Source organism: Podarcis bocagei (genome assembly GCF_964188305.1).
Source record: "Podarcis bocagei genome assembly, chromosome: 13".
NCBI classification, from domain to species: domain Eukaryota; kingdom Metazoa; phylum Chordata; class Lepidosauria; order Squamata; family Lacertidae; genus Podarcis; species Podarcis bocagei.
In genome coordinates, this window is record NC_138138.1 from 45,779,220 (window position 1) to 45,795,344 (window position 16,125).

General features: G+C 43.0%; 1 protein-coding gene across 1 annotated transcript; it reads left to right on the top strand.

The window, feature by feature from the left end:
* Positions 1-1,546: 1,546 nt before the first annotated feature.
* On the top strand, positions 1,547-12,458 carry LOC308570743 (vomeronasal type-2 receptor 26-like; the record flags this gene model as incomplete). The annotated part of the gene is made up of 6 exons (XM_081165659.1): positions 1,547-1,642; positions 2,769-2,884; positions 3,779-4,070; positions 5,164-6,003; positions 8,796-8,922; positions 11,557-12,458. The coding sequence occupies 6 exons, from the start codon at positions 1,547-1,549 to the stop codon at positions 12,456-12,458; spliced, it is 2,373 nt and encodes a 790-aa protein (XP_081021785.1).
* Between the last annotated feature and the right edge of the window lie 3,667 nt (positions 12,459-16,125).

Consider the following 16,125-nt stretch of genomic DNA (forward strand, 5'->3'; position numbering starts at 1 on the left):
CTGTCACAGGGAAGATGGAGCAAGCTTCTTTTCTGTTGCTCTGAAGGGTAGGACCCAAACCAATGGATTCAAGTTACAAGAAAGGAGATTCCGCGACTAAACATCAGGAAGAACTTTCTATCAGTAAATCCTGATAGACAGTGGAAGGGACTCCCTCAGGCAGTAGTGGGCTTTTCTTCATTGGAGGTTTTAAAGCAGAGGTTGGATGGCCATCTGTCACGGATGCTTTAGCTGAGATTCCTGCATTCAGAGGTTGGGAGTGTATGACCTTCAGGGACTCTTCCAACTCTACTATCGCTTAAATGTAAATGTAAAGGGACCCCTGACCATTAGGTCCAGTCATGGCCAACTCTGGCCTTGCGGTGCTCATCTCGCTTTATTGGCTGAGGGAGCCAGCGTACAGCTTCCGGGTCATGTGACCAGCATGACTAAGCTGCTTCTGGTGAACCAGAGCAGTGCACGGAAATTCCGTTTATCTTCCCTCCAGAGTGGTACCAATTTATCTACTTGCACTTTGACGTGCTTTTGAACTGCTAGGTTGGCAGGAGCAGGGAATGAGCAACGGGAGCTCACCCCATCGTGGGGATTCGAACCGCCGACCTTCTGATCAGCAAGTCCTAAGCTCTGTGATTTAACTCACAGCACCACCCATGTCCCCTGCTGTTCTCTCATATGGTGTGCAAATTCCAGAATTTCAAGTGTATTGCAAATGATCCTGTTTATGTCCTACATGCATGGCACTAGACTGGTGAAATCTTTCTTGGTTGTATCCCTGTCAAAGGTGTGTTTACATTGAGGGGGCCCTGCCCCTTGATTGAAAAGGACTTTCACCACCACCTCAAGATTTTGCCCGCAAAGGGGTTATTTGTCAATGGGCATGCACACAGCCTTGCCCCTGTGATCGGGGGTGCCTGGGCAGTGATGTCAGCAGGCCATGCGTACATGCCATGGGGTGTCCTGAAGTCACTTACACACACTGTGGGGTGTGTTGACATGTCATGCAGACGCCCCATGGCTTCCGCATGAGTGACAGCATGCTGACATGCTCGGGTCCCCTCAATTACGATGGCAAAGCGGGGTGATGCTAACATGCCCTTTGGTTTGTGCCACAATGGCTGCCATAAAATGTAGAGGAAGCCCTGCCCCTTCCTTGAAATTTTTCATGGGTAGCCCCCACCCCCCACTTAGCACCCTTGTCACTGGGTCATAGTTTATGGCTCGTAGCTTCTGGGTCCAAAAAGGTTCTCTTAAAGAGTGGATGTGCCATTGCCTCTATCATGCCACACACTTTACTCTGAGCTGCTCTGGGACTGCCCACACTCCCCTGCACCACATTTTCATTTTATTTAAGATATGCAGCTCTGAGGAGCTGGGTTTTCCTTGGGTGTTTTAATAAATATCCCCTTTATACCTGCTCCCCCCACAGATCACTTTGATCTGAAAACTTAATCCCCCATGTAGGCAAGAAATAGGCCTTATCCTGAACCCAGGCATCCTCTGATGTAAGTCCTGATAGTGCACACACTGAGCGTCAGGGACTGGCTGGATGAGGAAGATTGGTGGCAGCCAGGAGGCACCTGAGGGCGAAGGGGACTTTGAACCAGGTCAGACTGATGGGACAAAGAGGAATCACCAGCAGAGAGTGAGGGTGAAGGGGAGAGGCTTGAGGTAGCAGCAGGTGCTGAGAGAGAAGGAGCAGGGGTTGTGTCTCCTGCTCTGTAATACAGTCCTGATTCAGCTCCTTCCCCTTCTCCACTCCCAGTGCTAGATAAGAAGGGATGGGAAAAGGCTAGAATGATTAAGAAAGCTGAGTCACAGTGAAAAAAATGCAAGTACAGAGGTATAAATAAGGGGGAGAGAGGACAGAACTTTGGCTTCTGCAACTGACAAGGTTATATGGCAGATGTGCCATGTGCTGACTCCTTGATTATTGAGCAATCGGTGTGCCTGGTTCTGTTTACAGTATCAGAAAACAGACAGAGGGCCTTTTCTGGCAGCCTGAAAGTAAGCAAGGAAGTGCTCAATGTGAATGGACATCATACTTGCAAAAAAACACAAAACCACATGTTAACACTGGCCAAGTTCTCAGTGAACTATTTCTTCCTTCCTTTGTTAGTCAAGATGCTGGACCTGACCACTTTTTCATGCAAGGCATTTTCTATACTTTGGGACGTTCCCTTCTCTGGAGCATAATGGAACACCAGCCTTTCCATTTCCCCCCATGGCCTGCCTGATCCACTATTATTTTCACACCCATTCAGATCTTACTGAAAACAGGTGCTCTGCCCAATCTGCAATGAAACAGATAAGATATTTTCAAGGGGGAAAAACATATTTTGTTCAATGCTTCTGCTGCACATGGTGCCACAGACCAAGCAACCCCGCTGGGGCTGTGTACCATGTTATTATCTTAACAAACAGCAAGTCATTCTTTCTCAGGCAGTATCCATATGGTATTTTGAAGCCCATATGCCAGAGAGAAACAGCAGAATGCTTATAAAAAAACCACCCCAGTGCCAATGGCAGCTATTCTACCATTTATTTATAAACATAGATTAGAGCTGCTGGAGGGCAACAGGACAGAAGGTGATGACATTGGGTGATGATAAGTATTTTAGACTGAAACAGGTACTTTATTTTTAAGAGGAGAACCCCCACATCTCAAGATGTTAAGTTTACCCTTCTGGACCCTACTCATGCTGTTCCCTTTATTTTTGACACGTTCTGCTTTGCATTGTGTGATTGACCTCTTCCACGTCCAACACCAGTATTATCAGCCGGGGCACTTTGTTATTGGTGGAATCACTTCACAGTTCTTCTTACCAGTCTTCACTTCAATAGAATTCAAGGAAAAGCCAAAGGAAACACCTGCTGATGAATTAGTGTAAGAACATGATTTTTATTCCTTTGGGGATAAAAGCTTCTGGTTATGTACGTACATAATAAAAATTTGATGATAAACGTGATAGTATGGTCAAAAAGAAGTCTCATCAGTGCTGGCAGGTGGCTAGTTGGATTTGTAGTAGAGAGGACAGGTAGACCATCAGTAGACTGAGCTAGAGTCAATGAAATGGGACCATCGCCTGGACTGTCCGTAAGTAGGAATAGGGGAGAACATTAGCTCAATTTACATTGAAAGGCACACTTAACTAATTCAGATTTCCTGAAATATTTTTTATACCAAAACACTGACATCCTTTGAAATTCATATTTCATCTGCAGCCATATTTTCCCCTTCTTTTTTCCTACTCTGCTCTTCAGCAGTTGTGTCATACATTTCATACTTCATTAGAACTAGCAAATGTAAGAAAGGCCCTGCTAACTCCGGCCAAGGGCCCATATAGCCCCACTCTGTAATCTCACAGCGGCCAACCAGATGCCATGAGAAATCTACAAGCAAGTCCTGAGCATTACAGCAGTCTTCTCAGCTCCTATTCCTAGAAACTGGGATTCAAAGGCATGTTGCCTCCAATGGTGGGGAGAGAACATAACCACTGTGCTTAATAGCTATATCCCTCATTACAAAAGTCAAATCTTCATTTAAAGCCACATAAATTGTTGGCCATCACTAATTCTTGTGGGAATAAATTCATAGTTTACCTAAGTGTTTACTTTCTTTTGTCTCACATGGATCTTTCAACATTCAGTTTCATTGCATGTCCTCAAATTTGACTCTTGTGGGATAATGTCTTTGTGTGTTTATCCACTTTCAAAACATGAGGTCTGTCCAGCAGAAGCAGGAAGACCCACCACAGGCATAATCTCTGTATTGTTTCAGCACGGTGCCAAAGAACTACCAGCATGTCCTTTCCTTAGTCTTTGCTGTGAATGAGGTCAACGAGAACCCCAACATTTTATCCAACATCACTTTGGGGTTCCAGATCTATGACAGCTACTGTGAAGCAAAGATGACTTTTCGGAATACTTTGAACCTCATCTCTCATCATAGGAAAACCATCCCCAACTACAAGTGTGGTGTTGAGAAGAACCTGGTAGCTGCCATTGGGGGCCTTGACTCTGAAACGTCGAGCCACATGGCCTCCATCTTGGAGCTTTATAAGATTCTACAGGTAGGAAGAGTGTGGCTGGAATGAAGAATGTTTTTGGCAGGCTAAAAAAAAAAGTCTTGCTTTTTTTTTTAATAACATAGTTATCTGTAGAAAATCATGTCAGTAAACACCAGCTGATTGTGCTAAACACTGCCTCTGCCTCAAGGAAAATACTGTGACAAAGAATTCAACCATTTGCAGTAATGAATTAGTTATCTGTTGGAAATCATGTCAGTAATTCCCAGCTGATTATGATGCATATCAGTTAATATCTTGACCCTCCTCCACGAACATATCTGTTTATCTGGCCGTTTTCCTATGTCATGAACGCTAAAATTTCAAGTGAGTGGAGCTGTGAAAGCTTGCCAAGGCTGCAGCCTGTTTTGCGCACCCCCTTCAGGCCCCAGGCCCCCTCCTAAAATCCTCTGCTGCCCCTGAAAGTAAAGCTCGCAGTTCAATGGCAATGCTGCCGCCCAGTTTTCGTATGTGTGGCGCCGGGAGGAGCAGCTCAGTGGTGTGATGAAAATGCACCTAATGTATCCAGTGCAGCACTCACCATGATGCATATCTTGACCCTCCTCCACGAACATATCTGTTTACCTGGCCGTTTTCCTTTGTAAGAAGATATGAAATAACATAAAACCATTTTTGCAGGCCAAAAAAAAAATCAATGTGGGGCGGGGTGACAAGAAATTTTCCACACCGAAAAATTTCTTCCTACGCCTCTGTCTCCCAACACCATTTTTGGTGTGGCGTAATCAGAGGGAAAGGTGTAGGGGTGAAGAGTTTGGTTGGTGTGATAAAAACGCACCAGTATCCAATCCAGCACTCACCATGATGCATTTGCACTGTTCAAACATCCCTCCCTTCCTTTTTGCCCTCCATGTACATCACAGAGACCAAGATGCCAAATAAGTTCCCCTGACCCACTCCACCAGCCACTACTGCCTATAAGACATGGCAAAAGTAGGAAAATGAGGAGCAGGGATGCGGAAAAGCAAATTCAAAAAGTAATCCTTAAATTCAGAAAGTTATTGAATTCAGCAAGAATAAGAAACCTAAGGACACATAGATATCCTACCTGGTGATTTAAAAACCCTCTGTTCTTTGCTAGATCATCTATTCTTCATTTACTCCATTGGTGAGTGAAAAAGACCATATTTCTTCCTTGTACCAAATGGCCCCCAGTGAAGAACATCAATACACTGGCATTGTTCAGCTTCTTCTCTATTTCCAGTGGAAGTGGGTTGGGATATTTGTCACAGCTGATGATAAAGGAGAAATGTTTGTGAAAAAGTTGACACGCCAGCTTTCCCAGAATGGCATCTGTATAGCTGTCACTGAAAGAATCGTAACCCACAGGGGTTTTGATAATACTGGGTTGATAGAGGAAGGTCTGAATACGGCCGAGTCCCTAAGCAAAACAAATGTCAGTGTATTTGTTGTCAACGCAGACAAAAACACCATGACAGGTTTGCAATGGCTGCTACTGATAGGTATAACGATGAGTATGAGTCCCATAAACAAAGTGTGGGTTATGACCGCCGACTGGGATTTCTCATGGGAACCATACCACAAAGATCTGGATGTACTAAACTTCCATGGTGCCTTATCCTTTGCCATTCATTCCAGTGAGGTGAAGGGGTTCCACCGTTTCCTCCTGAACCTAAATCCCCACTCTGAGGCCGATGGCTTTATCAGGTTCTTCTGGCAACAGGCATTTGGTTGCCAGTTTCTAGATGTGGAGATGGAGGAGGAATCCTGCACTGGTGAGGAGAAGCTGGAGAGCCTTCCTGGGGCTTTTTTTGAAATGCAAATGACCAGCCAAAGCTACAGCATCTACAATGCCGTCTATGCTGTGGCATATGCTTTGCATGCCATGTTGGCCCCCAGAACCAAACAGGGAGAGATGGTGCTTGGTAACTATCTGAGACCTCAAAATCAATATTTCCAGGTAATGGCTAACATAGTTTGTCAAGGAATACGCACTTGCATTGGTTTGGTGAAATTCAATAAGCAGATCAAAAGCTTTTGTTGTATTAAATTCTATGTAAGCATGCTGGCATATTTAAGTCAAATGGCTTGCCAATACTGCAATGCTTGAATGTTTTTAGCAGTTGAAAAGAGCTAAAAAGAGTTGAATGGAAATGTTGAACTTAGGTGGATGGATATGGATTGAGGATTAAATCTGTAAATTAAAATTTAAACCTCCTATCCAACATGTGTGGGAGAAAAAATATGGCAAGGAGGCTGTGAAGCTAGGAATTATTAAGTTACATATTTTATCTCTGTTTATTTGTGTTCTGCTGATCTTTCCTCATTTTCTACCTGTTGCTCAGAATAAACCAGGCAAATTCGTAAAAGTAAAATTTTTTACTTACATTGAATGAAGGCAGTTACTACCTCTAGGTAAAAAATGCTTATTAATTACAAAATACAAAATTAGTTTCTAAAATGGAACCTGGGCAGGTATGTCTCCCCTTAAAACTCAAGGGGAGCTTCAACAAATAGTATGAATTGATCCCAGCATGAGAAAACAGAAGCTTTGTAGTGTTCTCTATTTTTACCCAATTTACCGTTCTCTTTCTTCCTCTGTAGCTTCAACCTTTCCTGAGGAATATATTGTTTAACAACAGTGCGGGGGACACTGTCTTTTTTAATGAGAAATGTGAGCTAGAAGGTGGATTTGATATTATCAACTGGGTGACTTTCCCAAATAAGTCCTTCTTAAGAGTGAAAGTTGGGAAAGTGGATCCTCAAGCTCCACTGGGCAGTGATTTCTCTATTGATGAGAAGATCATTACATGGCACCAGAGTTTTAACCAGGTGGGACCCAATTGCAGCTTCTGAGGTCTATAGGTCGACATTCACCAGATTTGTTTCATAATCATGTACTCCCTGCTGAATGAGTTACTTTTAGCTGCATTGATTCTTTGTATGGTTAGGGATGGGTTGTTTACATGTCACTGTAGAGATCTTGGTTTCCAGGGTTTAAAACCCTGCAAAGCGTGTTCTCCTTCATGGAGAGCACGTGTTGCGGTGGGGTCTGCTGAGCCACCCCTCTGTTACCAGGCAGGGTCTCTAAAGATGGCCTGGGGCAGTGATTGGTTCACTGGGTTGCTGGGGTAAAAGTTATGTTGCAATTTTGGTGGGAGGGGTAAAATGTTTAAATACTCTGCACACAGCCTGGAGCTTTCTCTTTGCTGTGTGCAACGGATCACCCGCCCACACGCCCTTGAGTAAGGGGTTGTTGCGTTGACCTTGCTATGCCTGTCATGGGGTCGTCCGCCTTGGAGCGGGGGCCTGGTAGGAATTTGTCCATCTGGCAGATTGGCTGGGCCATTTGGTTTTGCCTACTGCGTAGCAAATCGTCACAACTTGTAAGGTTGCGGTTAGGCATTGGTTATAAATTGGTGGAGGAGGGGTTAGGATAGGCTGGGCCTGCCCCTCCATGGAGGGGTTAGGATAGGCTGGGCCTGCCCCTCCATGGTTGCTGCGGAGAGGGAATTCCGTTAAAGGAATCCTGGGGCCTGCCATCTTTTCGTCCAATCCCTGGAATGGGACTAGGGCCGGCAAACCTTCGGGGAGCAGGCGGGTGAGAGGTGAGGGTCTGTGACTCAGCTCCATTTCTCCCCGACTTGCTTTCCCCCGCACTGTCTTTCGGTGGTGCCCAGAAGTCAGTTCTGTCCCCAGGCGGGGGGACAGATAGTCTTAACCAATGCCTAAACAACCACTCACGGTTTTGTATTTAAATAAAGTTGTGGCCAAAATTATGCCAAAAACCTTAAACAAAAATTAAGTGTGCGTTGTGAGTTATTTGGGGGGTGGCTTGGGGACCTCGACACGCAACTCTGCACTCATTCACTGGTCGAAATACCTAGACTATCTAGCTGAACCAAGCTCTGTGGAAGGTAGTTGGTGTGGTGTGCCTAGCAGCAAAGGGTTAGAGCCTTTGTAGGAATTCTGTGGAAGAACTTTTTAGGAGTCAGGGAATTCTAAATTAATATCATTCCCTTGGTTCCCATACAACTCTGCCTACCCACTGTATTTCTGCTGTTGCCATTTTTGAGATGTCATTTTTCTTAACGTGGAATGAGAGCTAAAAATCAATCATTCAATAAATGTTTTGGAATGAGAACATCCACATGCGACAAGTACAGAAAGCATGCAATGCAATGTTGTGCTTCGTAGGAAACTTTAATTTTTATTCTGTGATTCATTTTTTTAAAGGAACCAAGTTGCAGTTTCTTATCTGTATAAACACATTTTAAAAGGAAACATATATCAGTAGGTCCATTGGCTTGCACATTTTATTTGCCTGAACCGTTTAGTACCTGAGTGGCTCAGTTGGTTAGAGCATGGTGCTGGTAATGCCAAGGTCACAGGTTTGATCCCTTGATAGGACAGCTATATACTGCACTGCGGGGATTGGAATAGATGATCCCCAGAGTCACCTCCAATGCTGCAATTCTTTGATTTCATATATATATATATATATATATATATATATATATATATATGTGTGTGTGTGTGTGTGTGTGTGTGTGTGTGTGTGTGTGTTTATTTGTTTGAATATGCACAAATATTGGTGATTGAAACAACCATTGTAAAGATAGTGGTGCTAATTAATAATAATAATAAAAACCCTCCGAGTGCATTATTTCAGCGGAATACCCTGTTGATGAAAAGGCAAAGAACAAACAAAAACATAATCAAATACATGCAATACCTTCTGTTTATGGATAGGTGGTGCCCCTTGCCTTGTGTAATGACCACTGCCATCCAGGTTGCAGCAGACAAAGGAAAGAGGGGGAACCATTTTGCTGCTATGATTGTACTCCATGTCCAGAAGGGAAGATTTCAAACCAGACAGGTACGTTTCCAAGCACAATTCAAAGTGTTGGTGCTGACCTTTAAAGCCCTAAACGGCCTCGGCCCAGTATAGCTAAAGGAGCGTCTCCACCCCCTTTGTTCAACCTGGACACTGAGGTCCAGCTCCGAGGGTCTTCTGGTGGTTCCCTCACTGTGAGAAGCGAAGTTACAGGAAAACCGGCAGAGGGCGATCTCAGTAGTGGAACGCCCTCCCATCAGATGTCAAAGAAATAAACAACTAAGTGACATTTAAAAGACATCTGAAGGAAGCCCTGTTTTTAATGACTGATGCTTTAATGTATTTTTTTTAAAAAAAGTTTTCTATTAACAATTTCAACATAACAAAGTATCAAAACATATCATATTCATTATTTTTTCCCTTTCCCCCCACCCCCATCAAACGCTCCCTGCCCCACCAAGACTTCTCTCAGCTCCTCTCTCTGATTTCTCAACACATGTTATTCTCTGCATACTATAAAATTGTATTAATCCTTATATTATCTATCTACCATGTTAAAAAGGTAAAGGGAACCATTGGTTCCAGTCATGGCCGACTCTGGGGTTGCGGCGCTCATCTCGCTTTATTGGCCAAGGGAGCCGGCGTATAGCTTCCGGGTCATGTGGCCAGCATAACTTAGCCGCTTCTGGCGAACCAGAGCAGTGCACGGAAACATCATTTACCTTCCCGCCAGAGCGGTACCTATTTATCTACTTGCACTTTGACGTGCTTTCGAACTGCTAGGTTGGCAGGAGCTGGGACCGAGCAACGGGAGCTCACCCCATCGCAGGGATTCAAACCACTAACATTCTTATTGGCAAGTCCTAGGCTCTGTGGTTTAACCCACAGCGCTACCCGTTTCCCTCTATCTACCATGTTATCAATCAATAAATGTGTGTATGTTTATTCAAAACCTTCCAAGGATTCCAATTCATTTTGCTGTCTTCTTAAGTAATTAGGAAAAAGTTCCCATTCTTCTTTACAGTCACACTTGTCCTTATCTCGCAGTTTGTATGTCAGTTTAGCCAATTTTGCATAGTTCATCAATTTCTCTTAATCTTCTGTTGAAAGCCGCCCAAAGTGGTTGGGGAAACCCAGCCAGATGTGCGCGGTATAAATAACATATTCTTATTCTTATTCTTCTAGGGACTGTATGGTACAGTATATCAACTTTTTTAGCTAATTGTGGTAGAATAGATGCCTTACACAAGACATAAAGATGAATCATTACTTGTCAGGTTGGCAACAGTTGAACAACAAGTATTATTCATTCACATATAAAAAGATATTGATATTGATATCTATACTGTGTTTCTGTTCCTTGAGCCCAAGAGAGGGTTTGTTGTTAGCTATTTGAGGAAAAAATAGGTGCCTTACATCAGACTTGAAGATAAAACTTTACTTGACAGGTAAATATATATTAATGAATGAAATGTGTTTCTGTCCATTGAACCGAAGAGATGGTTTAGTCCTTTTTTGTTTTTAAAGCTGCTTCATAGCAGAGCATGAGCTCATAATCCATAGCTTGCCTGTCCTCTGAAACTCCTCCAGACAGTGTCTGCTTGACCACACTTCCACGTTCTCAGTCAAAGATGCAACTAACAGAATAATCAGCCAACCACCAACTACCAACTTCCTCCTTCTTTCCTCTATACCATTTATTCTTTGTGAAATAAATTTACAATGAAAACACAATACAAATACAAACATTTGTAACATCTGTGATGGAAATTGCTATATCAAGAGGAAGAGATGGAGATCACGGAAATGGTAATGTTCTGTTGTTGTTGCTGTGCAGGAAGAAGCTGACAAACACCCTCATTAAAAAGAACAACCTCTCATTGGTTTGGTGTATCGTAATTGGCTCTGTAATGATTGGCACCAACTAGTGGCATTAGCTGTTTTAAAAATACGTAAATCCATATATTTCAGAATGTCTTCCATAAAAATAGTGTGTTAGAGATACAAGTGTTTTATCATAAACAATATAATAAACAGCCAACCAACATAGTTTCTGCTTACCTCCACACCTGTAAAATGCATGGATTGCATGGACAGCAACTTACTTGATCACCAAAATTCAATAATTGTCAAATCAAGAGTATTTTTTTGACCATATTCCTAGGTGTGTTGACTAGGTTATATTAGCACCGTCAGTTGATATTAGGCTTCCTTTCTGGGATAGGAAATGCTGTGAAAATTGGTAAATGAAACTTTCTATTTTACAACCATTTCTACTGGTAAGCTGTGAAACATTAAAGCGTAATTAATATTTCTCAATCCAAATAGCTTGAAAGTTCTTAGTGCTAGCATAGGGACTTTATCCCTCTAAAAGCACCAAAATTTCGTATGAGTTTGTAAACAAAAATTTTTCTGATTATTATTATTCAGATTTATTTCTGATTTAATTATCCACTGGAAAGTAGCCACTGAAAAATAGCTTAACTTAAAGATAAAACATATTGACAATCTAAGAATTTCCTGAAAAAGATATTTTTCTGTATTGTGTATGCTGTAAATTATATTGAATTATAGTGCAGTAAAATTCAAAGTTTCCTGATTCTAAACCATAAATATTTGTATCTCAGTGAGACTCAAAATGCTATAATTGTAATCCTGATTTCTTTATACTGCAAGATATGGATGACTGCTTCCAGTGCCAAGAAGATCGGTATCCTAACCAAAAGAGAAACCAGTGCATCAGCAAGAAAGAGAACTTCCTATCTTATGAAGCACCTTTAGGCATCAGTTTGGCTCTTTTGGCTCTGGCTTTTTCTGCAACTACAGCCTTGGTGTTTGGAATCTTCATCAAACATCAAAACACTCCCATTGTCAAAGCCAACAACCGGAATCTCACCTACACCCTGCTCATCTCCCTCCTGCTCTGCTTCCTCTGCTCCTTGCTATTCATTGGGCGCCCCCAGTTACTGACCTGCAATCTACGACAAACTGCCTTTGGTATCATCTTCTCAGTGGCTGTTTCTTCTGTTTTGGCTAAAACCCTCACGGTGGTTCTGGCTTTCATGGCCACCAAACCAGGATCCAAGATGAGGAAATGGGTGGGGACAAGATTTTCAACCTCTGTTGTTCTTGGTTGTGCTTCTGTCCAGGCAAGTATTTGTATAGTATGGCTCTGTACTGACCCTCCTTTTCCAGATCTGGACATGCACTCTCTGCCTGAAGAAGTCATAGTGGAATGCAATGAAGGCTCAGCCAACATGTTCTACTCTGTTCTTGGTTACATGGGATTGCTGGCTCTTGTCAGCTTTGTTGTGGCTTTCTTTGCTCGGAAGCTGCCGGACACTTTTAATGAAGCCAAATTTATCACTTTCAGCATGTTGGTGTTTTGCAGTGTGTGGCTTTCTTTTGTTCCATCCTATTTAAGCACCAAAGGGAAGTACATAGTGGCTGTGGAGATCTTCTCCATCTTGGCCTCCAGTGCTGGAATCTTGGGTTGTATCTTCTCCCCAAAATGTTATATCATTGTCTTCAAGCCTGAACTCAACTCAAAAGAGCAGCTAAAAAAGAGAAATAAGTAACAATCTATCAGACGAAACCCAATTCCAAAGTAAGCACAGTTGACTGGAACAGGCATTGCTTCCATTTATGTAGGAATACCAAATGTTTCCAATGTGTCCCATTATAGCCTGAAAGTATGATGTTTTGCTTCTGTTAGAGATGGCAGATTTATAAGTGCTCTTGTGTGTCTCAGAATATTCTACACTTTTGTCTAAAGAATGATGCCTTAGGCTGCATGTACATCATATTTTATTCCAGAATCAATGGAGATGGAAAAAAAAAATTTCCTGTATAGTGTAGGCACAATTTTGATCTCTGGATATAGTTTGCTCTTTAAAGGTGATTTAAAAAATAAAATAATTTGATTTCATTTTAGTAGCAGATGTTTATTCTTTGGAACAGGCGGAACTGCCCAAGGAAGCTGCAGTGCATGGCAATGGATCATCAAGTCTTAAGCAGATATTAATAATAAACAGCTGCTTTAGTTCTGAAAATAAACACTTACCACCCATTGCTTCTGCATTACGCTGCTGTGTGTCCATTTGAAAATATATGGAAGCAGCAGAATGCAATTCCAGCAATGGGAGATGTACTCACACCTTCCTTCTTTATTCACCTGGGATATAAGGAGGTCAACCTGATCAGGGTTATGGTTCTCAAATGTGTGTTCTTTTCTTGTGGATGGTGGGATCCTGGACTAATCTAGGTTGATAGCAATCCCACAAATAGGGTGGGAAAAGACATATCTCAAATGTCAAAGGTCAAGGTCAAGCTGTGTAGCTATGGTGCCACACTGCCCACACTGATAATGCTTTTTCCCAGACCAACCTACCCTGATATGTCTGAGGGCAGTGAAACTACCAAGAAGGTGATTCTTAGGAGATGATAAAATTGAAGAGATTCTGTAGAGAAGGAGATGCACTCTCAGTTGTTTAGGGTTTTAAAGACTAGCCTGAGCACTTTTGCAGAACAAACAGACAACCAAGAACAATGTGGTGGGTTGCACTCCTTCCTTCTCTCTCCCGAAAATATCATCAGCCAGGGCAAGCAAGTCAGTACAGTACAGTACAGGCCTGAAACCAAACTGAAATTAATCCAGACATTCAGTCTCCTTTAAGCATACCTGGAGCTGGACACCCACCACCATCTCAAGTATCTTGCCCCAAACGGATTATTTGTCACTGGGCATCAACGCTGCCTTGCCCCTGTGATCGGGGTTGCCTGGGCAGTGTGATGTCAGCAGGCCATGCACACATGCCGTGGGGTGTTCTGATGTCACTTGCACACAATGTGGGGTGTGTTGACATGTCCTGCAGATGCCCCATGGCTTCGGCACGGGTCACAGCATGCTGACATCATGTGGCCCGTGCCCCCTCAATTGCGATGGCAAAGTGGGGTGACGCGAGCATTCCCTTTGGCGTGCGCCACAATGGCTGCCATGAAATGTTGAGGGAGCCCTGCCCCTTCCTTGAAAATTTTCAGGGGAAGCCCCCAACCCCCCTTGGTACTCCTGTCACTGGGTCATAGTTTATGGCTTGTAGCTTCTGGGTCATGGCTTCTGGGTCCAAAAAGGTTTTCTTAAAGAGTGGATGTGCCATTGCCTCTATCATGCCACATACTTTACTCTGAGGTGCTCTGGGACTGACCACACTCCCCTGTACCACATTTTCATTTTATTTAAGATATGCAGCTCTGATATGGGTTTTCCTTGGGTGTTTTAATAAATATCTCCTTTATACCTGCTGCCCCCACTTATCACTTTGATCTGAAAACTTAATCCCTCATGCAGGCAAGAAAGAGGCCTTGTTCTGAACCCATGCATCCTCTGAGGTAAGTCCTGAGACTGCACACAGCGAGTGTCATGGTCTGGCTGGATGAGGAAGAGTGGTGGCAGCCAGGCGGCACCTGAGGGTGAAGGAGATTTTGAACCAGGTTCAGACTGGTGGGACAGGGAGGAATCACCAGCGGAGAGTGGGGGTGAAGGGGAGACGCTTCAGGTAGCCACAGATGCTGATAGAGAAGGAGCGAGGTCTATGTCTCCTGCTCTGCAATACAGTCCTGATTCAGCTCCTTCCCCTGCTCCACTCCCAGTGCTGGATAAGAAGGGACAGGAAAAGGCTAGAAAGATTAAGAAAGCTGAGTCACAGTGAAAAAATTCAAGGACAGAGGTATAAATAAGGGGGAGTGAGGACAGAACTTTAGCTTCTGCAACTAACATGGTTATCTGATAGGTGTGCCTGGGTCTGTTTACAGTATCAGACAACACAAAGAGGGCCTTTTCTGGCAGCCTGAAAGTAAGCAAGGAAGTGCTCAATGTGAATGGACATCATACTTGCAAAAAACCACAAAACCACATGTTAACACTGGCCAAGTTCTCAGTGAACTATTTCTTCCTTCCTTTGTTAGTCAAGATGCTGGACCTGACCACTTTTTCATACAAGGCATTTTCTATACTTTGGAACATTCCCTTCTCTGGAGCATAATGGAACACCAGCCTTTCCATTTTCCCCCATGGACTGCCTGATCCACTATTATTTTCACACCCATTCAGATCTTCCTGAAACCAGGTGCTCTGCCCAATCTGCAATGAAACAGATAATATAATTGCAAGGCGGTTAATCATATTTTATTCAATGCTTCTGCTGCACATGGTGCCACAGACCTAGCAACCCCCCAGGGCTGTGTACCATGTTATTATCTTAACACACAGCAAGTCATTCTTTCTCAAGCAGTATCCATATGGTATTTTGAAGCCCATATGCCACAGAGAAACAGCAGAATACTTATAAAAAACCACCCTAGTGCCAATGACAGCTATTCTACCATTTATTTATAAACATAAATTAGAGCTCATGGAGAGCAACAGGACAGAAGGTGATGACATTGGGTGATGATAAGTATTTTAGACTGAAACAGGTGCTTTATTTTTAAGAGGAGAACCTCCACATCTCAAGATGTTTGGTTTACCTTTCTGGACCTTACTCATGCTGTTCCCTCTATTTTTGATACGTTCTGCTTTGCATTGTGTCATTGACCTCTTCCACGTCCAACACCAGTATTATCAGCCGGGGCACTTTGTTATTGGTGGAATCACTTCACAGTTCTTCTCACCTGTCTTCACTTCAATAGACTTCAAGGAAAAGCCAAAGGAAACACCTGCTGATGAATATGTGTAAGAACATGAATTTTCTTCTTTTGGGGATAAAAGCTTCTGGTTATTTACGTGCATAATAAAAATTAGATAATAAACATGCTAGTATGATCAAAAAGCAGTCTCCTCAGTGGTGGCAGGTGGGTAGTTGGATTTGTAGTAGAGGGGACAGGCAGACCATCAGTAGATTGAGCTAGAGTCAATGAAATGGGACCATTGCCTGGACTGTCCATAAGTAGGAATAGGGGAGAACATTAGCTCAATTTATAGTGAAAGGCACACTTAACTAATTCAGATTTCCTGAAAGTTTTTTAAAACCAAAACACTGCCATCCTTTGAATTTCATATTTCAACTGCAGCCATATTTTTCTCTTCTGCCCTTTTGCCTACTCTGCCCTTCAGCAGTTGTGTCATACATTTCATCCTGTTCTCCACAAAGAGGTCATAAGAACCAGCAAATGTAAGAAAGGCCCTGCTGGATCTGGCCAAAGGCCTATATAGCCCTACACTGTGATCTCACAGTAGTTAACCGGATG